This window comes from Scatophagus argus, chromosome 10, assembly GCF_020382885.2.
Source record: "Scatophagus argus isolate fScaArg1 chromosome 10, fScaArg1.pri, whole genome shotgun sequence".
NCBI classification, from domain to species: Eukaryota; Metazoa; Chordata; class Actinopteri; family Scatophagidae; genus Scatophagus; species Scatophagus argus.
In genome coordinates, this window is record NC_058502.1 from 15,641,214 (window position 1) to 15,668,590 (window position 27,377).

General features: G+C 41.9%; 1 protein-coding gene across 6 annotated transcripts in view; it reads right to left on the minus strand.

Moving 5' to 3' along the window:
* Positions 1 to 27,377, minus strand: part of macrod2 (mono-ADP ribosylhydrolase 2) — a 393,930-nt gene that overhangs the window by 256,401 nt on the left and 110,152 nt on the right. For 5 of the 6 annotated variants that reach the window (XM_046402692.1, XM_046402691.1, XM_046402694.1 and 2 more), the window contains exon 4: positions 21,021 to 21,050. The exons of the other annotated variant lie outside the window; for it this stretch is intronic. In XM_046402692.1, coding sequence (XP_046258648.1) covers positions 21,021 to 21,050 — 30 coding nt within the window. The remainder of the gene's footprint in view (positions 1 to 21,020; positions 21,051 to 27,377) is intronic. 6 annotated transcript variants of the gene reach the window in all.

Genomic DNA, 27,377 nt, shown 5'->3' on the forward strand with positions numbered 1-27,377 from the left:
TTCGAATACCTAAACAATAAGATGAAATTCACAATAAAGCTGAGCGAAGCAGAGAGGAGCTGCAGATTCAGGTAATAATTCTTTGTAGTTGACCTTGCAAATACACATTAATGTATTTATAAAAACTGCTCCTGGGGTTCAGATTAAGAAGTAGATCAGGTTCAGTGTTCTCTCAAATATAAAACTTTTGTTACTGCTGTTCAGTGAGAAGCAGCTAAGCTGACATGTATCTTGAAATTGTTACCTGCAGAATCACAGCCAATGTCTCCTATATCAAACCACCCTATCCAGCCTCCAGTTTCAACTATCTGACTGGCTGCTGCTGAGATTTTTGTGAAGGATTTAGACAGACATGGTGTAATGGTTTTTGTATTGCTTCCCGAGAATTGCCATGTGTTGAGGTTGAATTGCATAGTTTTTGTCTTTTTCACTTTGTTGTAGCCCAGTGTTTGTGTGCCCAAACTTGTTCCAATAAATAGCCTCCTCCACCCTGCAGGAGTAGAGAAATCATTTATTTTATAGATTTCCTGCTTTACCATCAAGGATTACCCTCTTAACCTCAGCCTCTTGCTTCCTTATTGGCTTAGCTATTGATTGCCCTCCATCCACTCTTCAGCCTTCAAGGTGACCCATAACTAATAAACACTCCTGGAAAAGTGTGCCATGGAGCAACCTAAAAATATGCCCCTGTTTGTTGTCCGGGTTTATGGCGATTTATATTGATGCTTATGTTATTGAACATTCATTGAACTGTTTGCATACCTTTGGTTTGCTGTTCAAAACAAGGGTTGAAAGATTTATATAAATTAGTGCAGTTGACATGACCATTTCTTAAGGTCCTCTGGCCCGTCAGAAAACTTAACTACATCAGAAGAAAGTTGCCGCTTGTAAACAGCTAATTTTAGTGCAAATGAACTGACAACAGCCTAGTGAGTGAAAATGATCTTGCGCTGTGTCCCTCCCTTTGCTTCCTAAGAGGGTCACACTGAGGAGTGTGATGAAGAGGGAACATCTGTGTCTAAAGTGTTCCTCCATTATCCACCCATTGTGAAGGGTCGGCACCTGAGCAAACAAAGAGCTTCCATTATGCCATATTCAACCAAAATCTCCACAGCACCTTTACACGCTGAGAGTGTGAGACTGAGAGAAGGGTAGAGAGTTAAAGAAAGGGAAATATTGTATGGGAGCTCTAAATGTTTCAGTTTAGTGTGCTTCTTAAACGAGTCTAACAATGACCATTAGTCACAAGAAACCTTTTGCTCACTGTCATTCCAGCTAAAATGTCTCCCTCCTAAATGGCTCTTAAAGCCGGCAGTAAGGAAGACATGGCTGTTTGTGCTGTTTTGTACAACTCAACAGATCCCTCCTTTTAAAATGAGCACTTGACCTGCTTCCACACATTGGAGTGTCCTTTCCAGGGTAATGGTATTTTGCATAATGCCATTACTAAGCTGAAAGCATGAAATCGCTCTGCTCAAGCCCAGTTTTATAGAGGCAGAGGAAGTGTGTGTGTGTGTGTGTGTGTGTGTGTGTGTGCGTGTGTGTGTGTGTGTGTGTGTGTGTGTGTGTGTGTGTGTGTGTGTGTGACAGCGAGAGAGAGAGAGAGAGAGAGAGAGAGAGAGAGAGAGCACACATGTGGGGGATGGGTGTGGAGTAGGCTTGTAGGATGGTCTAGCAAAAACAGATTCTCCAATTTCATCCTCTGGCTACACAGATTAGTTAATGAGAAAAGGATGGGAATGTCACAGTGTTTGGTCTTAAGCACAATTTAAAAAAATAAATCTTCATTTGAAATTGTTTATATGCAAGCCAAAATAGTTTGGCTAGTCAAAGATGTTATACAAATAGTTCCCAAGCCAACATTTGTAGTTGACAGCTAGCAGGATCTAATATTATCAGGCAGGATGGTTGACCTTATCAGGCCCTGGTTGAAGACTAAACCCTGGCTGTCAGTGAAGAGAGTGATTCCAGAGTGTCTATCTTTCCCTAAACACACCACAGGGTGCCTGGGAGAAGACCCTGACCTCACCCCCTTCTAGCCCTCTGTGCCCCAAGCTGGGATGTCTCAGACCAGGTGCAACATTGATCTTGCAGGCTAAAATTTCAAGGGCTGAAAAACAATCTCCCTGTTGGCAAATGGATGGCATAGCACCCAGGCCCTCGGGTCGTCAGTTCAGCGGGAGCCTGAAGGATGTGTGGACGTGTGGTGAAGGGCAGGAATGCTGAAGAGGCAGAGGAGATAGAGATGTGTCCAGCAGGTCTTCCCTGGAGAGATCTGATGGCCCTGTCTCTGACCAGGTGAAGAGGTCACTGGCACTCTCACGCTCTCTTAACACTCCCTCAACACTCCTTCGCTTTGCCTACAGTGACTTAGGACGAGAGAGATTGTTCTCAATCACTGTACATATCGGTATGATGTGCAGTGCATGCTAATACACAACATAACATTAAAATATTCTCTATCCACTAAGGGGCCTCTCAAGATTTAGAACTGAAACCACAACAGTCAGTACATAAAAAGGGGGAAAAAGACTGCATATAAAGCAAAACTTAGAGCAAGTCACCTCACTGACTGCACTGAAATACCGATTTTAGTTTTAGGATTGCTTTTGTTCTTTATTTAGATGCTGTGAAGGCTAAAAGTCACGTGCACTGTGTCTAGTCTAAGATTCAGGGAGAAGCTACAATGGTGATTTTGTAAACGTGACTTCCTGCATTTGCTGATTATCTTTCTCAACTTTGTACCTCTCTCTCATCCTGCTCTGAAAATCCTGACAAAATGATTACGCTGTCATTAACTGGGTAGCCTGAATTTGTTACGCAACATCTCTGCTGTCTGGTAGCCAATTTTTCTCCAACCAAGGTTCAGATTTTGAGACTCTTATTGGCCATTAGTTTCTTTTCACCCAGTTTCATGTTATATAAGTGCTTTGCAGCATTTTAACATCATCATGGTCCACCTATAAATAGCCTTACTTTAATATTCCTAGGATGAGATTTAAAACTTGTTAAATAAGGACCTCAGTAAGAAATACACTTATTGAACGGGATGATATTACGTTTGATAAAAGGGCATTCTCCACACGTGGCTCTCTATCTGTATCAGAGTTACAACATCACAGCAAAGACATTTCAAAATATAGATCATATGTGTCCAGTACATAAGGAAATGGCTGTTTACGGCATATTTTGAAATCTATAATCTTATAATCACTATGCACACTTACAATTCACAATAATGTGCTCCTTGGTCTAGTCAAATTATGACAGTGATTTATTGCACTAGTACATGACAATGCGTAATTTTTGTTGTGAATGTGGATACAACAGTGAGGATGACTAGGAGGCTGTGAATTTCATGCAAAGGTCTATTGCACTATCAAGCCATGTAGAAAATGTTCAAGATCAAAGACTGTAAATTAAATGACTGGTCAGAAGGACAGTTCTGAAGTGTGATTTATATTAGCTATAAGTAGCTGTGGATTGCTGGCAATCAGTAATTTTATTGAGAGAAAACAGATGGGAAGTCTTGCATTAAGTAATATCCAAAATAATTTGTCAAACACAAGTGAGCAGCAGCAAACAAGGACAACTAACAAAACCATTTTGGGCAACAAAATGTTTTTATCATCCACAAGAGAACAGAACATGTTAGTTGATTGCAGTTCTTTATTTTCCTGTCAGAGCTCACTATCAAGTTTTAAAGTAACTGCAGTATGCTGTGATGAACAGTTTTGCAAAGTTACAACAGCTTTAAGATGCTGAGAGGCTTGAAAGGGCAATCAAGAATCAGGGATTAAAACTTTTTGACTGTTGCCTCTGGCTTGGCTGGGTGCTTGGATGAACACAGTTGGCAGTATTTCTGGGTGGGAAGCCAGCAAGGGATCACATCCTTGGCTCTGCACTCTCCCACTGGTTGGTCAAGGCTCTCGTGCAGAGTGCGTTGAGTCTTTGAGAGGATAGCATGAATCTCTGAACACAATATGCTTTCCTGGTGACACTAAAGCAGCTGGTAGCTCCATGTATACCAGATGAAAGCATGTGGTGTGGTTTTACATACTGCACACGGCAACAGTGGGAGTTAGCAGCAGCAAGGACAGCAGTTCTTTCCCATTTGGAATGTAAAAATAGGTGGGAAATAAAACAAACCAAAAAGTTGTGTGTGCCCACGGCTATCCACAGGACTGCCTGGATGAGCTTATGTCCATGCACTAAAAAATCTACCAGTCAGCTACCCATCACCCAACATCAAAAGTCAAAACATTCCTTTAGCAATGCATGCCCTCTGCTATGACTTGTGCTGGACTATACCTTGAAAAAGGACTTCAGTGAAAATGCTGCCATGTTTTAAAATTCAAAATGTAGCACACCATGCCATGGTGATGTGAAAACTGAAATCTTTCCCATTGTTTGATTCAAATAATATAAGAGAAGGCTAGACTAGTACTCGAGAGATTGAAGAGCACTAAAATCTCATTTGTGGTGTCTGTCAATACAAGTGAAGTGCACAGGACTGAAGCCCTGCAAGCTGCGGTGCTGATGGAGCTGTGGGTGAACCTTGGGTTAATGCATATGTATAGGGGGCTTTGTGTGTGTGTTGGGGAGATGTACTCATCAAAACAAAAACCCATTATTCAACAAAAAAAAGGGTTTTATAACTCTCACTTATCTTACACAGTGTTGTGATTTTGGAAGCCGCTCACTGACCACAGCAGAGCGCAGAGATCATCAGGTCAGCATTTCAATCACAATGGAATCGACAATGCAAAAAATAGGACAAGAATATTCATTATTTTGGGCTGATGAGAGTATTTTAAGTGCTCTTATTTCAGACAGTTCTTCCGCATTTTTCATAGCTAGCCACCTCTCCATCCGCCTCTCTCTCTCTAATGGTTTCTCTCACTGTCCCCTTTCATTCTATTTCTCTTTGCTCCCCCTGAAAGACAGATCTATGGAGCGAGAGAGTTCTTGTGTGAGGCTGTCTTATCGCCTGTCTCAACCCTGCAGAGAGAAATTCCTCGCCATTTGTTGAATACAAGCGTGATGGTGTGTGTTAGCGGCTCATCTCTGGCTGCACTTCCTCACCTGGCACTCGTGTGATTAGATTTCATATCCCAGCCTGCAGCAGATAAACTCTATCTCCATCGGCCAGGCCCCTCAACATCAATCTGCCTTGCTGATGGCCTGTGTTGCGGCGACATTCTCATAAGATTCCTACCACCCTTCTTATGCATAATAATAAAAAAACATTGATGTTCTATGCAGCATGCCATTTTAGATAAAAAACCCCAACATTTTATTATAATATGATGTGTGTCTGTTTCCAAAGGGAGACAATCAAGTCTCCTTAAAGGGTGAGCACCCTGCTGTGTTATCCGAACACTAGCATTTAGTGGTTCGGTGCCTGCCTCCAGCTGTAAGCCAGTCACAATGAAATGCTGGACTTTCCATGGAACACATCCACCATGTGGTTTCAGAGAGGTGTAGTGGAGAAGGAAGTGGGAGGAAGGAACAGACCAGGTCTGTTTATTTATTGTTCTCCTCTGCTTTAATGGCTCGTGACTGGCTAGCTTTATTAAACTGGGCTTTGAGCGCACACATAGCAGCACTAAAACTTCCTGATGGCTGAGAGGGGATCAATTGGAGCTGCTGCCTGCAGAAATTACTGCATAGTAATGGTACTATCACACAGGTAGGCCTCGCCTGTGTTAGGGGTTAAATGGACCATTTAAATTCTTTAATCAACTTCAGTATTAGCTGCATGAAGGGAGTGCTGCCCCTAACAGATATATGCAGGCACAGACGTTCCAGTGAATATCAAACACCGAGTTAACATAAAGCCCTCACCAAAATGGTTACAACACAAAGACAAATCAGACATGGTCAGTCTGAAACCTCTGAACACAGGATGGCACCACAACAGTGAAACATGACATTTTTATCATTAATTAATGCTTCCTAAAATATACTAATTTGCATTTAAAGTATAGACATTTCTGAAGGTTATATTAATTAATCTATTTAACAGATGTTTTGAAACTCCATAATGAACTATGGACTATTTTCAGAGAAGCTACTTTGTTTACCGCTTGCTTATTATTTATTTACTACTACATTTACAGTGACACTATTTTATCCATCTTGTTGCGCATATACATGTATATATATATATATATAAAATCATGAGGTTGTCACTGTGCACAGTGGTCTTGTGTACAAAATGAAGCCTCTCCCCTGTTTCCTTGTTGACATCATGGCCCCTTGGACCCCCCGCCACCTCTGGAAATTGTGTTTCACGGCTTAAAGGTTACAGAGAAAGGCTTGTGTTTGCCGAGGAGGCCAGATTAGTGCTCATCAGTCGGGGTATTTGAGATCCCTGTACTGACCCTGGGGGCAAAAAGCCAAGCCGCTTTCACACTGCAGTACACAGGGACCAGAATGAGCCTACAGCAGCCTATTGTCACCACTCACCCAAAAGAAAAGACAGCAAATTGCCATGTCAGGAACTTTGGCCCCCATGCCAATATAATACACAGCCTTTGTCCCTCATCTAGCCTATAATATAAAAGGAGTCACAAAGGTTATATGGTGCAGCTCAATCCTGGCTCCAAAATATCAGCAGTATGATTTGATGCAGGTATTTTGTGAGTGTTTTCTGCAGAACATTTTATTTGCAGCTGACTGAAGTGCAAAAAAGACTTCCATCTGATGTAAATTTGCTACCGATATTGCACATTCTGCATTGCAGTGCCTTCTCTTGTACATATCATGTAAATATCTCTTATTCGTAAATTATTCTATTTTCTTTTCTTTAATTTTCTACCCCTAGTGGCATTCGCAGTGGGAAGCAAAGGAAGAATTTCATTTCATTTTTTCTTTGCTGTGTATATGTCAATGAAGGCTTTGAATCTTGCACTGTGAAATGACTGCATAATTAAACTGGAGCAGGTTAAAAGAGGGAGGAGCATGTGTATCTGTCTATAAATGAGCAAGAATAAAAACAGGTAGTTTAACAGCCAATGCAAAATATTTTAAATATCTTATTTTAGACAACTGTTATAGTAGAATTCTTAAGTTTTCCATATCTACGCCCACAGACCCAAACCATGATCGACTTGAGGAGATCTGATCATTTGTTTCTTGCCTTACTGAGTTAGCCAGCAGAGGTCAGAGATTTAAATGCCTACCAGATGACATATATTATTAGGGTGGATTTCCTATTCTACTCAGAAGCCAATCAAGCAAAAGTAATTAGGCATTTATGTCTCCATGACGCTGACTGACACTGAGATTAACAAGCTTTTGGAGCACAGTTGACCGGAGGTGAGAATTCAGTCATTATTGCCCAGATGATGAATTAGGTTCTGTAGTGTTAGATTGCATCAAAACTATAAAACTATGACCGTCTGTAGAGCAGATCATACTAGACTACCAATTATTTACATTAAGTGTACACCTTACACACATTTCGATGCATACTGAAATAAAAAAAATGTTAAAAACTCATACTAAAGTACTTAGAGCACCTCCGGTAATCAATATAAATTCACAGGCTAATCCTGTCTAACACCTACGCCTCTGTGAGCTCCGAGAGTGAAATAAACCCTGCAAAGAGAGTTGAGTTAGAATTAATGCAATGTTAGTATGCACACATCAGGTCTATTGGCATACTCACAAAAAAGGCTCTGCGCGTTTCTAATCAGCATGGTAGCCATCCTAAATGGCAGCAATAAAAGCACACAGATCTTGCAGGAATGTAAAAAGCTCCAGTAAAATAAAACGCATGATTTAATGACCATCTGTTGGGTGCTGGAGCAGACCTTGCTGCGACATGCTTTGTGAATGATCAAAGGCAGCGTCCGCATCGAGAGCGATTCACCTCAGGAGGCACGCCAGGGATTTAACAAGCCACCCAGCACAGATCCATTTTCCATGCAGTTTGGCCCTTTTGATTCCTTAACTGGTCTGCCTTAGTCTCACATGGAGGAAGAGAGGGAGGAAGACAACGTAATATACACAACAGTCTAGCCCTACAAAATGTGAAGCTCCTAGCTAAACAGCAACACATTTAAAAGTTTGAAAATCCATTTGTAGAATAGCCCAGTGGAACTATTCAAAAAAGTTGTGTATTATTAGAATTTTGTTTTTTTCTTTCAGACAAGCTCTGCCATCAGCTGCTTATGTTTATGGCCTTCCTGAGTTGCTCTAAGAGTCCATTTAGGTGTTGGGGGATGGATGCCAAATGACCAATCAGCACTCGGAAGAAGCATACACAAACAGAGAGGCATGCTGATGTCCTCAGACAGACATTCCAAAACACTCAGCTCTTATCTCATCAAGGCTCAGTAAATAAAACATTTAACAGCTGCTCTAGAATCAGGATTGCAGAGACAGAGACAGTCCTGTCTGGTCCAGGAATAACACATAGAGCACACAGAAACAGACACACCCAAGGATAAGTCAAACACAAATTTCTATTAATAGCCATAAGTTAATACGAAGTTTTAAACAGACCAAAAAAAGACAGGTTGCAAGGGGAACAACAAAACAGAAGAACCATTCCACGGGCATAACTCACGCTTCAAAAATTTACCATATTTACCATAAGGCATGACAAATCTCAGGTGGGCTCAAGACAAACAGCATACCCACACAAACATATTCAAACACTTCAGCGCAGGAACAATTAACACAGACATCCTTGGGCTGACATCGTCATAACGGTTTTGTTTTGCTCTCTTTACCTTCTGTCGTTCTGTCTTGTATTTCATCTCCCTTTAATTATTCTTCCTTTTTCACTGTCTGTCTGCCTGACAGTAAGACTGTGCAGTATTTAACATGCTGAGAGGACACATGTCCACCCCAAACGCCACAGAACAAATTCGCTACTTTGTTTGCGTTCACAGCTCATTTGGCCCAATCCACGTTTTGGCATTCTGTTATTGTCACGCATGGTGAGGTTTTCTCCGCTGCCCGCCGAGGGGGAGAAACACGTTCCAGGGGCTGTCAGCTGAGGCTCACATTCACACTCGATCCTGCAGTATTTCCTTCAGGCTTACTTTTTTATGTAGTGCACAGAACACTGTGTCTGAAAACAGCTACTGTGGAACAGTGTGCATGCCTAGTCTTTGGGGCACTACTAGAATTTTGAAGAAGTTAATTTTCAAGAAGCTAAATCTCAAACAATTGACAAGTGAGGAACTGAGCTTGAGAGGTGAAGGTAAAGCTATTGGAGAAACGGCATCAAGGTCACCCATTTCCTGCTCTTCGCCCCTAACTCACCCACATCTTGTCTTGTGAATTTCCCTTGGAGATGAATAAAGTATCTTTCTATCTATCTACCCTATCTATCTATCTATATCTTGACCTTGTTGTGGGGCTCAAACACAAACACACACACACACACACCTTAGACACAATCAGATACCAGCATTTACCTTGCTGTGCCTCCACTATCAACACAGTCACATGGCCACATGTATGCAGGCTCTTTATTTTATTTCAGCCCAAGCCCCCAATGCTGATGATTGAAGAGCATTGGGAAAGTGTCAGTGTGGTGTTGATCACTCCAACGGCTGTTGGAGGCGGAGGGGAAGCAACTGGGTCTTGTTTGCAATTTCACAAGTAGAGCAGGCTGGTGGTGGGAATGTCCCAGCTGGTCTCAAAGGTCTAATCTCCCATAGCTAGCAGCAGTCTATCCACCCACCGACTGTAAACACAATGGCTCCCTATGGTACTGAGCTGATTGCTGTTTCATCAGGGCCAGGACTAGAGTCAGTGGAGAGGAGCTCTGTCTCTCACTGTTTGATGAACTTGTTTATTTTTCCTCCACATGGGAGGCCCAGAACAAACTGATTGGCAAGCAGTGCGCTTATCAGAAGCTACGAAATCATTCTTGATGATACTGGACAGTCAGTACTACACCAAAGCCACAGCAAAAACCTTAATTAGAGCTTTCTGAAAATAATGTCTTGATACCACCCTCTGTAATGCCCATTATTACTGCTAAGTATGCTCCTCCATCAATTATGGCATGTGCTAATGCGAGACTCACAGCAGAGTGCCAACATGTTTCAGTGGGCTCAAATAGCTTTGCTGCACTCTCCCACTCACAAATAAATCTTGCCAGCACACACCTCTGCACATGCCACATGCAGCAAAGAAAGGAATGGATATACAAATGTTAATTGGTTGGTGTTAAAAAGAAAACTCAAATGGACATGTCTCTACCCATAAATGGCATGTGTAGTATAATTGATTTAACTAAAAATCACATTTTTTTTCGACATACACAACATGCTCCTTATTTAACTGTTAAGCTATTCAACAAAACAGTCTGTGAGCTATATTTGATTTGAAGTGTATTGTTTGATGAAGATTCAACGTGATTTCCCTCTGTGTTTTTCAGTTTTGCCTGCTACTTGCATCTAGTACTGAAAATACATGAATATGCAAAGGAAAATGAGAAGACATTACACAAACTGTTTTCCTCTCACTACCACCCACTACGCCTGACATCTGTTCTCCACCTCCACCACAGTTTTCACTCTGAGTATCCCTCTGTCATTCTTCATACCACCTTCCTTCTCGCTCATTTTTCCTCACCTTTTTCTGTATTTCTTCAATGCTTTTTCCCCTCTCTCTATCTTTACATGAGACTCTATGGCTATCCTCAGAGATCTGTCTACACACACATACTGTGGCAGCGGTGTGCAGGTGATAATGAAGTGTCTGGGAAAAGAGGATTAGGTGGAGTGGTGGGCATCATCCCTGCGGTATGAATGTTCATCTCTCCCTAAGGAAGGACACATGGAGCGTCTTTCACCTCAGTCCAGCTGGCTGTCTCGATGTCACTCTCAGCTCGCACACTGGGATGGCTGCTGTGGCCCTGAGGAGCCAACAGTGAGGGGGGTTAACGCAACGACGCGGCTGGATCCTAGGGGACACTTGGTGATTTCATTCTCTGACACCCGCCTGTTTATTCTGCACAGCCAGGCTGAGGGGAGCATAACAGGCACTGGGAAAGTGAAGATCTGCACCAGGGGAACAGGCTGACACAGGGAGACAGATAGAGGGTGTGTGTGAGAGAGAGAGAGAGAGAGAGAGAGAGAGAGAGAGAGACAGAAAGGGAGAGACAAACTCCTCCTCTTCCCTGTGGTCTGACAAAAAGATGACAGCTTTCCTCTGGAGCTTGCTCTGCACTCCCTGGGCTGAAACCTTACTTGTAGGCAAGCAGCCTGTCAGGCACAGCTAACTAAGCTGCCCCATGAGAGATGCAGAAAGCTTGACAGTTTGTTACTAGTTGGCAAAGGCCACCATAGCAGGTCAGTCTCTGTACAGAAAGTGTCAAAGGAGTGCCACTAATCACCAGCAACCAGCTCTTTAGAGATGCTCCCATGAATATTCTCCTTCCTCTATGGCCACGGCTCGATCAAAGACCCAGCATTATCAGCGCACTGTCACTTACTCAAATCCCAGATCTATATACCACCCCAACGCTATTGTAAACATTAGGTACTTGAGACCAATTGGCTCTCTGTGTGTTTGCTTGTTTATGAATCACAGTGGTGAGTGGAATTATGGCAGCCATAGTTTTGGCAACACAAAACCCCAAGAGGCATGCAGTGTGCACACCTACCTCTGCTGTGGTTCACATACCAGAATGGTACACAGTGCATTTACATCTCAAAATGAAGACTAATTAACAACTGTTGTGATTAAATAACATATGTGTCACCACACCTTTGGTCTTTACAGAGTGTGATCTCAAATGTACAAAACTGCAGCTGGACACCAAAAGGGAAACATCTTGTGTTGTACTGAAGCCATCCATACGTGTGCTCTGCGCAAGTGCAGCAGAGTACATGTATACTGAAAACCACAACTGTGGTTAACTGCACTAAATAAAATTCCTCTAATATGTGTCTTTGCACTGCAGACAGTGAGCAGAAAAAAAATCTAACAAAAAATCAAACATTAAAAATAGTTTGTCTAAACTGTGAGGCTGTTAGGACAAAACTATTCTTCCTGGCCTTGTGGTTGCTTATCAACTTAATAGTTTTTCTTAATGGCAATGTCCTGATAATTTCTTCCACTGATCTGCAATGGCTCCTGAACTGGATTCACCACTGTTAGACATGGAAAGTGGATAGCAGCAAGGGATCCTCCGTGTTCAATTCAAATCTGTACTATAGAAACAGGAGTTTTGACACTAAATGTCTCCTTCTCAGTGCTCAGTTCAGGCTGGATATCAGAAAACCCGAGCTTGTTAAAGAGTGGAATCTGTATTTCTCAATTTCTGTTTACCTTTCACCAGACCTGTCTGTTATTGGAAGCGTCCTGTCTTACTAATATGTACTTTGCACAATTTCTTCAGTGTGTAATCTTAGTAAACAGTTTGAAAATAACAGGGTTTCATATGATTGGTGTATTGGCATGTCAGCCTCCTCTGAATCATTTGTGAGCATGTGCTCAGCTCTCTGAGCCTCCTGCGATGTCCTTGCAGTAGCCTTGCAGTGATTGGTGAGACTATGGGATGGGGTAGTGCCCTGCAAAGAACTGTCCCCTTCTGTCAGATCTCATCACTCCATCCTGCATTGCTGGGGGCAGCGGGACCAAAAGTGACCACTGAGTCAACTGACAAGACAGCTCAGAATCTGGTTATCCGAGAATACGAACCACACACACACTTGCAAATTTAGACAGACACACTGGCATGCAAACATGCAGCCTCATGGACACATACACATAATACACATAGACACATGCATGCAAAAGAAAATGGACAGACCAAGCGTAGGATCTACCCCCAAAACAGCCACAATAAAGCCATGCAGGACACAAATGTGCTCTGACATCAGGGTTGGTAATGCTTTGAGTTGTCTAAAAGCTCAACAACTGACCCAGAAATGGTGGTGCACAGCAGGGAGTTTGGGGTGCAGGGGAGGATTGTGTGTGATGCAATGTGGAAGAGAACTAAATTGACACTTTCATGCTCACTTCTCGTGCCCTGTGGTGGCGTTCTCACTTTATGTAGAACGAGGGGAGACAGAATAAGGTGGTCGGCCCTTGAACTGGGATGCAAGTCTTTTGTTGAACAAAAGCATGTGAATTATTAAGTAGTTGAAATATACATAAGGGCACAATGTGCTGTGGGACTGCAGAATATCACTCTTCCTGTCCCCTGATTGAAGTCAAAGGCCACCTTCGTTTCCTCTGAGAGAGAGCACACAACAGAGGCAGAGAGATAGGCCGCACAGGTCAAACACAAAGGAAAACAAGCAGCTGCAATATGTTTACCGCAGCAACCCTGAGGGAAGGAGAGGACCAGACTACAATATCACATATATTTATTTTCAACTAAGTGATTCTGAGAAGTCAAGATGTCCCACTGTATGCTGGTGTTGTTCCCTTGCAGGCAAACTTGAAAACAAGTGCAAATGCAGAAAATGCAAGCACAAATGTACATGCCACACCATTCAAAACAACAATAATTGCTTATACAATAATGTTATGATAATGTTAAACACTTTATACTGTTACAGTATTGCAAGCCAAAGAATAACAGCACTCAGAGGCTCCCTATCCTCAGCTGCCCTGAGGCTTGGCTTCTGCCCTGAGGTTTTGGGCAGCAGCTGGCAGAGCTAGCGTTTCAAACTGATAAGGCTCCAGACTTTCTCAGTCCCCCGGTTCAATATACGATGGCAGAGATTCTGGAGGAGTGAAGTCCTCTACCTCAAACGACCCCCCCGTGGTGAAAGATTCTATAGCCCCTCTTACACTGCCTGTTCAGGGCAGAAATGTTATTTCTCCTCACCTTTCTGTATGAAAAGGTGCAAACACGGAATGTGGGGTCATTGTTCCACCTTAAGTCAACAGTGAAGGCAGTAACAGAACTGTATCGATGTCTGTGCAAAAAGGACAGAAAAAGGCAGGACAGGACTCGTGCTGTTGTGTTACACATCAAGTCCCTTTTGCTTTCTAAATGTTGACATGCTTTCTAATATCACACACTGGGGCGGCATCGTACTGGGCGCTCTTTGATTCAGTGTAAAAGAGAACAAAGCTTCCCCAGTGCAGGACTAATAAAGGCCTATCCTATCTTATCTTAATGGTGAGCCTCCATTGTGGCAGTAACGCAGGATCTCTGATTTAAGTCAGACTTAAGTCTGTAAATCAGGTGATAGGGTAGAATCTGTGAAATCTCTACCCCATACAACTACACAACCCACATGCTTAAAACTGGATGTTATAATACTCTTTAAGGGTTTAGAAATAGAAAAAATGTACATGTATACTGTCAACCAAAACCTGTCAATCAATTTTTGTTTCCAAAAATTAAAAACACTTGGAATATACATTGTCTCTTTTACAAATACAGGAAAATCATGCTGCGAAGCAGAATCAACAACAAACTAAAATACAAGAGCAACACTAAGTTGCTGGAGAGTACATTACACATACACTTTCAGAAAGTTATGCATTATACATACACAGGCCCTAGAATAATTTCCAGGAAACTGTGAATTGTACAGCAAAGTGCAACTGTGAGCGGTAGAAGAGAAACGTCCCTTTGGGCGAGAGATTCTTTGTGTGGTCCTGATGAGCTCCACAGAGCTAGCTACTCCACAGCTGGACACAGAGAGTACCATATAGTTGATATGCTGATATGAGTGCTGTTTAAAGTTAGGCCCTTTCCCTCACCCACACTGCAGTGCCAGAGATCAAGTGATGCCGTCAACTAGCTAATGACACGAGTGCCGTGGGCAACGGCCGGCAGCTTGATTTATACATGGGGACAGAGATGAATGATTCATAGGTTAAGAGAGGGATACCAGGACACGGGCAGCTCTATGCCCCTCTCGCCTGCTCTCTTTCACAGATACACACCTCGCCATAAATCCCTTGGAGCACTTTCTTATGTCTCATAAGTTTAGCATTACGCAAGTGACCAGTCCTGTTACCACGCTCTCATTCTATAACTGTGTGTTTGCTCTTCCTCCTTCTTCTTAACACTGTCCCTCCTTCCCTCTGGTGTTCACTGACTCCCTGAACATCTCTTCTTCCCTTCCCATTATAATGCAATGCTAATCCTAAATATGGAACCCACTGTTGTAGGCTAAAATGAATGGCCTAATCATTCTGCATCAATTAGTCCATCCATCACTGCTGATTGGAGGGGGAGGAGGAGGGGTGTTCATGGTGACTCCTCACTGTGGTGGCAGGAGGGAGCCTGAGATGGCATTAGAGAAGGCTTTCACACTGAAATGCAATTTCCATCACTATTTGGGTACTGCAGACTGCAGTCCATATCATGACCTTGTCCTGCTAATTACAATGCAATGCCCTCTAAATTACGTCATCTCAGCAGTAACTGGGTGAAATGATCTGACAGCAAGGAGGTAGGTCTCACGTGATAATTCTTCATATAACGACTGATGTTTCCACTGAGACGTTGCCATCTCTGATATAAATTTATAGTAATGGTCACTTTTCATTACCTCCAATTAAAATTATTTAAAGGGAAAAAACCCACATATTTTATAGATTATACTCTGCCTGTAAAAGAACACTGTTGATCCAAACAATAAGTACACCCATCTATTTGTCCATGGGGTTGTGTGGAGTGTTGTGGCTTCCATTTATATTATGCAGTCAGCATAATGGGCTACACATTTAATGAAAGCAAGGCAACACTTGGGTGGTAGCATATAGTATTAATGCATTAACTCGCTTAGAAGTACATTACACTTGGGAAGTGTAGTGAAAAGTTGTTTTATAATTTTACTAAGTAAGTGCAATTTACAAAATGACTTCCCCGCTTATGCAACACCGAGGCCAATTCAAATAAGGACTTTTTTTTTTTTTTTTAATTTTAATTATTTAAATGAATATCACAGACTCAAGCCTATGCAAGAGGGCACTCCCATATTTGGATCGTGCTATGAAAAGCAAAAGCTCAAAGGGTATGAATGCAAAGCCTTGTGCTGAACACAGCCTAGTGAAATGAGACGTATAAAGGCATAAAAAGAAAACACTAATATCTTTATGCCATGAGTTTACCTCGTAAATAGTTCGGAACAGCAGGGCTGATCCTGGAGAGGAGGACATATATGTTATTTATATCACTGCTGTCTCAAACACACTTAAAAAGCACATGGAACAGTACAGCACAGATACAAGGTGGACCTAGATCAGGGTGTAACTAACTGCCCACTAAATATGAGCAGATAAGTAAATCCCAACGGTACCATGCTGACTGAGGAATCTTTGCATTCAATTTATCATATTACATTATGTAGGCTACTCCACGGGGAAATACACTATCTCTGTCATAAGTTATGCTAATGGCTGTTACTACCATCTGTGAACCGAGGACCATCAGTCAAGCATAGTGTGCAATTTATGAGTTATGAGAATAATATGTCATCTTTGAGTGATTAATCATACATGGGAGTTGTGGGACTCCCAGAGTGGTGAGATGGTTTGCAAAAGGGACATAAGGCCATCTAGCCCAAACCATCACACAACACCATTCTATGTCTCCACCGATAGCCCTCCCCCTGTACAGAGAACCATGCCCCGGTCCCCTCCAATCTACTCAATAAACAAGCCTCGGGCAGGACCCAGGCAGGGGATAATGGTTCACCTGGAGGTGACAGGAAAAGAAAACAGAGCTCTTTGCATAACGAATAGAGATAGAGATAAGCTCGGTGAAGCACTTAGAAATCTTGATAAAGGATTATACAAACATGTCAGAAACTGAAACACTCTGTTGCGGCAGCCAGTCCTGCAGTTACTGCATAGTTCTGCTGAAATTGCAATGCCGATGTTGTGATTCTGTGGTCAGACAAATATAAGTTCTCACGTTTCACCTAAAGGTCAGAGCTAGGACATTATACTCGCTCTGTTAATTAGATCTGTAATTTACAACCCTTTGTATGCATACCGTTTTCTGAGCAGAGTCATAAAGCATTGCTGTGTCATGTCATCGTGAGTCTTCATCTGAGGATGGCAAAGAACCACACGAACACCACCACAGCCAGGCATGATCACAGAAAGCATAATTAATTCCGTATATTAGAATGTGGTGGTACTTGCTGTGACTCACACCACTGTTTAGGAAACTTATGAGGGAGAAGAGCTGGGGGCGCACAGCACTACAGCCTGTGTTATGTAAGTAATGACAAAGGCTGGTGAGTTCAGTGAGCGTTAGCAGCTCGTGGCCAAATTAGCCCCAGTCAGGACGGACAAAACACCCATGTTTATGCCCCGCTGCTTGACTGGAGCAGAGAAAGGAGGCCCAACCTGAGCAGAAAGATTTGTTTGGGTGGTCTAGTTAAAGCCTATTGCTAAATGGGCAACGATTCTGGTTAGAATGCTAATGAGCCAATTCCCCTCCTGGATGGAGACATCAAAGGCAAGAGGAGATCCCTCTCTGCAGCTACACTGGGCTTCATAGTATCATTACATGGCTCACTGTGCGCTTGCATCCTTGTTTTTGTGTGTGCCTGTGTCAGTGGGCGTGTGAAAAAGAGACAAATAGGGGGTAAAGGAGAGATAGACAACATGATGTTTACATTAGGTCTGTTCCTTTGGGACTGTGCCAACATCCAGCCATGCTGTGACACACATCATAAGAGCAACCTGGTGCCATTCATAATTACCCTCTATTCACAGAGGCCTCATTTAGCCTGCCATTATTAGAGATCATTGTTATTTCCCTCTATGTATGTATGGAATCCCTATGAGACTAGCATGTCTAACGTAGATAACAGTGCTATTTTGGTTAACCCCATTGTGTACATAATACTAAAGACATTCAACCCAGAGAGAATTCCCATCAGTGATTTCTAAGAATTTAATAGAGCATCTGGGCATAAGAATCTTTTCTGGAGGTTTTTTTTTTGTCTCCATAACTAATACTAGGAATAATATAATGTGTTTTTTCGGGCAAACAACCACTCATGGCTTTATTTTCACTTATTTCTACTGCATTCACACTGTTCTGCCTGCAAGCCAACAAAACAATCGCGAGCATAAGGTTTTGGTGTGACAACATATCGCACTTAAATTTAGAGCTGCAGTGATCAGTCAATTATTCAATTAGTTGATTGACAAAAAAATTAACTATTACTTGCTTCAGTCATTTGTAAAGAAAATACAACAAATATTTGTTGGGCCAGCTTCTCAAATATAAGAGTTTACTGCTTTTCTTCATCATTTCTGATAGTAAATGAAGTCTTCGCATTTTGGCCTGTTGGTTGGCAAAGGAAAATTTTATAATGTCTCTTTAGGCTCTGGGAAACTGTGCTGACCATTTTTCATTTTTTTGACATTTTATAAACTAAATGACTAATAAATTAATTAATAATGAAATAACCATTAGTTTCAGTAACACTTTAATTAATGATAAGATCAACATAGAGGAGAAACTTTTCTCTTAAAAGATACCTACATGTATAGGGGACTGACAGAAATTCTTCAAAACCAAGTAAAGCCAGGAGAACTTCTAAAGTGTGTAGGTGGTAAACTAACTTTCCATGCATAAAGTAAAGATCTTGTCCAGTTTTCACTGACTGGGAGGAGGCTCACCTCCTGAGCTGTGAGAACTAAACATGGCTCAGGTGTGTGAGGCCAACATGATGGATCATCCTGTTGTGAAGCTGCCCCTCTGCAGAGCCCCGAGAAGACAGCTGGGAGATAAGGCTGGCCCTATATGAGAGCACATCTCCTCTTCACATCGATCCTCACCGCCACCAAGGCAGGAGGTCTTCACATGCCAAATGATAGAGGTAGAGGGAGGGCCAGGGTGAGAACAGAGAGAACACTTTTGCAGGTTTAGCAGCCACCTTCTAGATAAAGACACTGGAAGATAAAACCCCTCTTGGCCCCGTGCAGATAAAAGACAAACGGTGTAAAGCATTGTTTTGGGGGGGAAAAAATAACATTTTCAGCTCTGTGGTAGATAATAGCAATCTCTCCCTGGTTTTAATCATATCCTCATTTTTCAACGTGACCAAAATAATGCAACAGCGCAGACTTGTTGTGGTCATTATTAAAAGGAGAAAATTGTGAGTCTTAGCTTTTAACAGTTAATTGACCTTGTATCTTGTGCCAGTAACTTGGCAGGAATAGCATCGCTTGAAGTCAATTAAGAATGAAAGGAGGTTTTGCTCTCAAAAAAATGGCACTCGAATTCCTCTGGAATTAATAAGCACAGCTGGGAGTCACAATCAATTAAATGTTTTCTCGCAAAGCATGACATTAATTGACACATACAATCACAAGCTCCAGTGCTGACAGCCACAAATCCAACATCATTTTTGTTTCTGCTGTATTGAAACAGAGAAATCCATAAAACCCTAACGCCTATTATTAGTTGAGAAGCACCTGGATCGATCAACAAGACTGCACGCTCCGAGAATCCAAGAACGGTAAAAAGGTGATTTGCCACAAAATAACAATAATGAAAACATAACAGCAAAAAAATGCCTCTATTGTTTTTCTGTGCGTGGCAAATGGATACTGTGAGTTGACTGCAACAGAGACAGACACCAATCAGGACAGCATACAGTGCTTTACAGGGCTTGGCTTGGTTATGAAGGCACATGTTCCTGACCTCTGATCTCAATCACAGTAGTTCTTCAGCTGGTTGTGCGCCGAGAGCCTCTCCATGTCACCGATACAGATTGGGATGCCGCACTGCTACGCAAGAGCGACTGGAATGTTTGCAGTCTTAACCATGTATCACGCAAGATAAGGGCCTCTCCAGGCTGCATGATTAGGTGTGAATAAGATTTCAACAGCTCTCTGCACAATCTAATGGACAGCATGCACACTGAGCAGTTAACTATGTTGTGGCTTTGATGTTGTTTTATGCACATCCTTTAACTCTGATAACTCATACCGTGGCAGGTGTTCAAATCCTAATGAATAAATAAAAAAAAAAGCAGAAAAAAGCTATCTAGCAAAATTCATAATTCTGTCCAAATATGTTGTTTTTTGTTAAAACAATTTCTAAAACCTTATACCTTATAGAAGGACCAATTTGGAGGATGGAGGAAAAGTGACAGTTAAAATGACAGTATTACATTTTAGTCTCATACATTGTTATCTCCTTTTCAGTTTTCTGATTACAAAAACTACAGTTAAATTAACGCAAGATATACACACATCCACTGTGAATAATTAGAGTATATTTGCCATCGGGGCAGGTCTTGTTTATTAGTATCATTATAGATAATTAAAACTGACTCTTATAATAAACTCCAAAACAGTTTCTGTGATAGAGACATAAAACACACCATATAAGAGCATTTGTAGATTACATTAGACAGATGAGATATAAGATGTACAAATATCTAATGTTCTGTTTAGGATGATCACCATGCACAGCTGAAAGGCTGTCAGACGATGGTGACACATCCAAAGTGACAACCAGCACAGATGGATAAACCGATAAGGCTGAAGCAGTGACCTTATTTCATTGTCATACCATTCCCACAGATGATCAAAAATTCCCCCTTCAGTCTAAATATTAACATTCCACATCTAACAGGGTGCATTTTACCCCAACCTTATCTTACTGTGAAGAAGAATGATTATTTCAATCATGTCACAATGAAAGTCAAATTTCCGAACAGAACAGTGGGATTGGGCAGCAGCGTTCTACTGGAGTTCCCAACCCATTATTCCCACACCACGCTCGGCTGCCTCAGATTTCCTCCATTGCTTTGATGATAATGTTCTTGGGCAGGCCGCTAAAGTAATGGCCATCTCCCAGTGTGGCACAGTGCACGGTGTGCTGTACTACGATCTAGTGTTTTGGTGTTACATTGAGCCACATTTAACACAGACACTTGGAGCGAAATGAACACAAAAGTCTGCCATGAACCAGAAGAACACAACAGAAGAATATGATTGTGCCAATATGCAGGATCTGATGAATGCAACCATAATTGCTTTAATACCACAGGAACAAACAGTGATAAAATGAGAAACAAAAGGCGTTCACTCACCTCCTCCTCCTCCCAGAAGAGTGGAGTTTGCTGAAAAGAGAAAAAAAAATAAGAGTCAGAAAACTTCATTCAACAGAGTATTCAACTACATCAAAGCTGGACATTACAATTTGGATTCTTCACCTGTGCTGCAAGTGTAATTTTTCATAAATACACCTATTTGACTTTCTAAACTCATTTATATCATCTAATGAACAGAACTACAGTTGAAAAATTTCACTGAGAATAGTAAAAGAATAATTCATGAAAACATTCAGTTTATTTTCACAGCCCCCAAAAGGAAAGCGCCTGGTAAGTGCCAAGAAGAGCCTGAAATTGGCTCAAATGATTATGCGGATATGTTACTCTTTTTTTTTTTCTTTCCTCTCAGTAAAATCTGTAATCACACATTTGAATAGTCGTACTTGTCAATATAATATTTAGCATTTATATGGGAGCTTCAAACAACACCACCGTCATCCAAAGGTAACAAGTAAAAAAGAATGGCATCCAATATTTTGTTTATCACATCTCCGATCGGCAAAAGTGACCAGTTTATTTTTTTGAACATTAAATTAGCAAGTTGGCAACAGACGTGACTCGGGCAGCAGCTAATTTCGATATACACTTCTTGGCAGATTTCTTCCTTGGCAACATGACAAAGGTTATGCTCAATAAAATATGTGGTTCATTAAAAGCAATTAACAGTGGCCTGGCGTTTGAGGCAACTGCTTCTGCTGTAGAACATGGAAATAGAGATTTCACCAGGCCTACGTGGGGTCCGGTTGTTTCTCCATGGAAACACGTCACACATGAACTGAGAGGAGCTTTTCGGTGCGAGACTTGTGATCTTAAAGAGTGAGGCTTCGGTCTCATGCGTGATATGCAGAACACCTTCAGAGTAAAGCCAAGCTCACTGTCATTCTGGTGCCAGCTTTAAAAGAGTTCAGTTCACCAACACTCATAGTATGACCGAGCCCTGTGCTGTTTGTGTGAGTCTCCAACCTGAACCGTAGTTAACTGGTTCAACAGAAGGTAACGTCAGAGTGCCATCTAAGTGGAGAGTGTCGTCATTAAAAATGAACCTGTTTTCATTTTGCTCTATCTGTCAGTTAGAGACATCCGTTCCACATGAGAGGAGAAAGATTAGAGGGGATTTAAAGTACATCTGTTAATTTGGGTGTTACTGAAAGTAGGTAGCCTATGTGTTTGAAGTGCAGTTCATACAGCGGGCATTGGAAGAATCATACACTGCAACATGCCTTTAATGATCTTCAGCTCAGCTACAACATTGGCTGTCATTAGCAGTGAACACCACCCCATTAAAAGTCTATTATTTCTCAAAAACATTTTGGTGCACAAGTAACAGATAATGAATGCGTGGTATCAGGGAGAGCCCTCCAATCATAGCTCAGTCCTGTGGATGCTATTATTTTTTGTCTGATTACGTGCAGAAGGGGACCTCTGGAGTTCACTCAGTTTCCACACCTTTCTGTGGCACCATTATGGCTCTGCATTGTTCTCATTTGAACACCACACAGATATGAGTGGGCACAGGGACAAAGAAAGCTCTCCCACTGCAGAATTTATTTCATCAAAGGGCTTTTGTCTATCTGTGTGTGTGTGTGTGTGTGTGTGTGTGTGTGTGTGTGTGTGTGTGTGTGTGTGTGTGTGTGTGCACGCACACACACGCATACAGTATGAGAATAACATACACACACAAGAAACAGCAACTCAAACAGGGATGTACTGACAATCCACTGTCATGTTTACAATAGCACCTCTCCAGGTTTTTCTGTGATGAAAAAGATGCTTCTGCTCTCACAGCCTTTGTTTAGCTGTGGAATCTGTCAGCTATCAACAGCGAGCACACAACTCAAATGTGCATTTGCAGAACCGACGAGTTGTGTTCATATTTCAAACACATGGAAAAATGAAGTTTTAAAAAAAACAAAGGCTTCATTAGCCAGAGATTCCTTTACATTTTATGATAAATCACTGTGTGCATGGTAGCATTTGTAACTTTTCTTATGAACATGTACATGTTTTAAGTTTATTGTTGTTTATCTATCATCAGTACAAGGAAAGTAGTATTTTCAGTGGCAGTTAAAAACAAGCTAATGGTATGCTGGTTTTCGGCAAAGTCTATCATCATTGTCTGGTCTCATGGGGAGTCTTCCTATTCCTGAGCTATTAAAACACTGGGGTTTAATTACCTGACATTATGGAAATGCATACCTGAGGGGGCTGCTTCATTTACTCCACACCTAATCAGAGATTGGAGATGTGGTTGCTAATCAGTCTGACACGACTTCTGTGTGTGTGTGTGTGTGTGTGTGTGTATGTGTGTGTCCATGAGGTGGGGTAATGGCAGTAGTAGTGATCGGGGTAGTCTGGGGGTTCAGATGTTACATGCTTTGTAACCACTTGGTGTGATCACGGCAATAGCCCACTGGGAGATGAAGAGTGTTTGACAACCATCTCATCTCTGCAGTAGGTTTGATAAATATGGAAGTAGGGAGGGGTAAAAATGCTGCTTTATGCCTTTTCATTTCCGCTCCCCCTGCATGCTCTCCTTTAATGATCAGAAATGTCATGAAACATGGTTTGGCAGTTTATCTTAAAGCACACTGTGCAGCTTACACACACAAAATATCTCTAACTTAGAGTTCCATGAGCTCAGCCAACAGCAATACATAGCAAGGGAGGCATTTAAGTTTTAAAATGGATGTTGATTTGCTTTAACAATCCGTCTTCAAGCATGAGACAAATAAGAAACAGCTGAAGCTAACCTAGAGCTCAGCAGCCTTACACTCTTGGCACCAAAGCTTGTCCCTTTTTTCAGTATGACTTGCCTGAGAAGTACTTCAATTATCCTGAGTGAAAAATCAAAGCAGGAATCCATATTTGGCCACATCCACCACATAATGCATATTTTATAGTGTGTGTATTAATTATAAACTAGCCCTCCTTGCTGTTTGTGCCTGCCCTGGGCTTGGTCTGGCTATCTTGTGGTTGATCAACACATTTCTGCCTTTAGGGGAGCAGTGGGAGAGCCAACAATTAGTATTATCAGAAGACCATTATCTGTTTCTTCTACAGTGTGGTTGCCTCTTTGAATCTATGTTAAATGGGTTTTTGATTTTGTCATCTTTTATGATATCTTCTGGTGTGTACCCCCAAGAGAATTTGAAGGATCAATTTTTCTTCAAGGACAGAACACATCTAGACTTCCACCTCTAAAACAACTACAAGGATCTCATCACATTAGACAAAGTACTGCAGTGATCTTTAAGTTTTAATGTTTCAGATAACCTGAGCACTTCCTGTGGTAGTAAGGATAAGCCTTGAAGGTTGGCAGTGACCCAGTTAATGAGGAGAAAGAGTGAATCCAAAGGAGTGGGCTATGACTTGGAGTTTGTCAGGAGCGCTGCTGAGAGCCGTCCCAGTAGTAACCACAACATGGGTCATAAATCTCAGTGGAAGGGCTCCCCAGACTGCCTGGGGATGGCAGGTCATTAGGAACTGCTGGTCCACGGCATTAGCCTGGCCCATCAAACACATGCCTGAACTGTCACTGTGGGAGCACCCACTTCCTGTCTGCCCTTTGCACTCCTAACCCAAACTACAACCTCATTTATCTGTCAGCCAATGACAATACAGTGGGGCCACTGCTGTGTGTTTTCACAACACGAAAATATTGATAACAGAATCCTGCCTGAGAGTGTGACAGACACGGTTTATGGATCGTTTCACTGCGTCAAGAAGCCAGCACAGACACAAACACTATGAAAAGGAACGGTGAAACCATCCTCTTGTCTCAGTGCGTCCATATATTTGCGGAGCGTTCATAAAAATGCCGTGTGTGCACTTCAGTGTGTGAGTGTGTGCATAAGGCAGTGAGGCGTGGATCTGGGCTGCATGTGTGGTGTGTCGTCAGCAGAGTCCTAGATCATGCAGTTAAATGGGAAGTGCTAGTGCATAACCACAAAGCCTCAAGGCAGTAAACAGATCCACTGACTACCTTCTGGTCTCTGCCACCTTAACTGAACCCTTTAAATAGTCTCCATCAAATACACACTCACCTCAACTCATCCTCTTGCATGTTTCGCAATAGCTCAGAGGTTAATAGTGTACTCAGTTGTGACTCTGGCATAAAAGCTGTGGAACAGAAACGCACAGAAAAGTTTTATGGATCACGCGACCTGCTCTTTTGCAAATGTATAGTCATAAAAGCGAGCAATATTAGACCATGGGCCACCCTGTGTCTGCAAATCTTTCAGACATTTTAGCGGGATTTTCAGTCAATATGTAAATTAACCACGACAGGGACGATGTTCTGTAGCAATGCTATGCTGCTTTGTATCTGCAGAATTCAATATCACTCACTGCTGATTTTGAAGCGTGTCTTACCTGTCGACAAGACGGCAATTCTGACTTTAGCAAATTCCAAACACACAAACTGTCCCAGATAAAAAGCACAAACTAGGTCAACAGGGCTGCTCTTTGTAACTGGAAGTCACATCATTTTTTTTCCTCCATTCTTCTGCTTTAATTAGAAATCATATTCACAGCTAATTTGACAGGCACAAATTAGCATCTACTACACAATGAACTGCAAATGAATGGCTTACAATAATGAAGAAAGTAGTTCAAAGAAACAAAATGCAGATCATATGTAGACTTGGTTGACACTTAGATGGTCATTAGCTGTTCTTCCCCACAGTGATCTGATGTCTAACATGTCAGCTCTGACATGCTGATGTTCAAAGAGTCAGTGGAGTGAAGGACAAATTCTTTTTGAGTGGAATAATGTGCTGCTCCACACACAGACACTTTTCCACTCCAACTGCTCTCCTAAAAGACACTGCTAATGGGCCTGTCCACACACACACACACACACACACACACACACACACAGAACCACTTCCACAAGTACACGCATGCATGTCTGTGAACTAACGGACTAACACAACCCAACTCAACTGGAAATATTCAGACCCGGATTGAATATCTAGAACACCCATGCCATGTCTGGGGATCTCTGTGTTGAACTGAGGCAAGTCTTTTAATGATCAGGGCTCTTTTTTCTTTTAGTAGCTGCCGAAATTCGCACAAATAGAAATAAAAGCTAAACGAGCCACCAGTTGTGGGATGAGAGAGGAGAGGCAACAGTGGTATTTCTTATTTGTGGCACATTAAAAATGCATGCTACACCACACATGCTGCCTCGCCTGATAATACTGGCTGGCATTTTTGTTCTTTATAGCTTCTAGTGGTCCCTAAGGAACCCGAGTGAGCCAGACAAACTTGTGATAGAGGTGGCACAAACCCAGCAGCACAGTCACACGCACATAAAAAGCCTAAACCCTTGTTCCTCATGCTTCATGTGGAATAAAATGCAGGAGGAGTCCAAATAGTGCAACTGTGGCTGAAACGAGATTCTAGTGCAATATGGACAAGTTTACATCACAATTCCTACCAGAGCTTTAGCTCAATACCGACAAGTTAAAGTATTTACTGAAATATTAACCACGTGCCTTCAATGTGACTGAATTGTCAGGTTCCACAAGTAAGGACAACGTTATGAACAAGATGCACATGAAAAACACTGATGTAAAGCGCACACACAACAGACCTTTTTAGACAAAGTGTGTGAGCATAAATCTGAAAGTTTACTCCAAACAAACAGAAGTTTTCAGACAAAAAGAAGTGCCTTGTAAAGGAGCATTTTGTAGAACGTATTTAGCCTTGGTATCTGCAGTCTGTACAGGTTGTGTAGGCAACTTCAGTTCTGTCAGTTGATTGGTTTAACTTTGTATACTGTAGTTTGGTCTAACAGCATATAATTGTGCTTGTTTCGATCAATTTTAATTCCTTGTTATGAAACACCTGCAAATTGTGTCTACCTCTGCTGTGACAAACTATTATATAAAAAATATCAAATTCAATTTTACACTGCCAGCCTTATACACCACCCCCACCCCACCCCCATCGCTCATCTCCTACGCAGTAAATTACAGGCTTTTTCTGCTTTGTAAAATTTTGGGAGGACCTTGTTGCAGGCTTTGTTTGCCATTCACTGGGTTGTTATATTAAATTGATTTAGTGCAGGTAACATAGATCTCATTTCTCAAGTGTATTGATACTGCATCAGCTTTAAGCACAAACAACATTTCCATTAAGTTAAAGGATGGCTTGAACTTTCGGCTGCTGTGTAGTATTTTCAGTTCGAGCTATAAAAAGCTCACCTGGCTCAAACATGCAGTCTGTGGCTGTGGGATTCCTTGGTTACCTTCACTGCTGCATGCAGTGGTTCAGGTGTTACCATACCAACCTAGGCAACATGGATTTGTTGTTGTTTGAAGCAGCATTTGA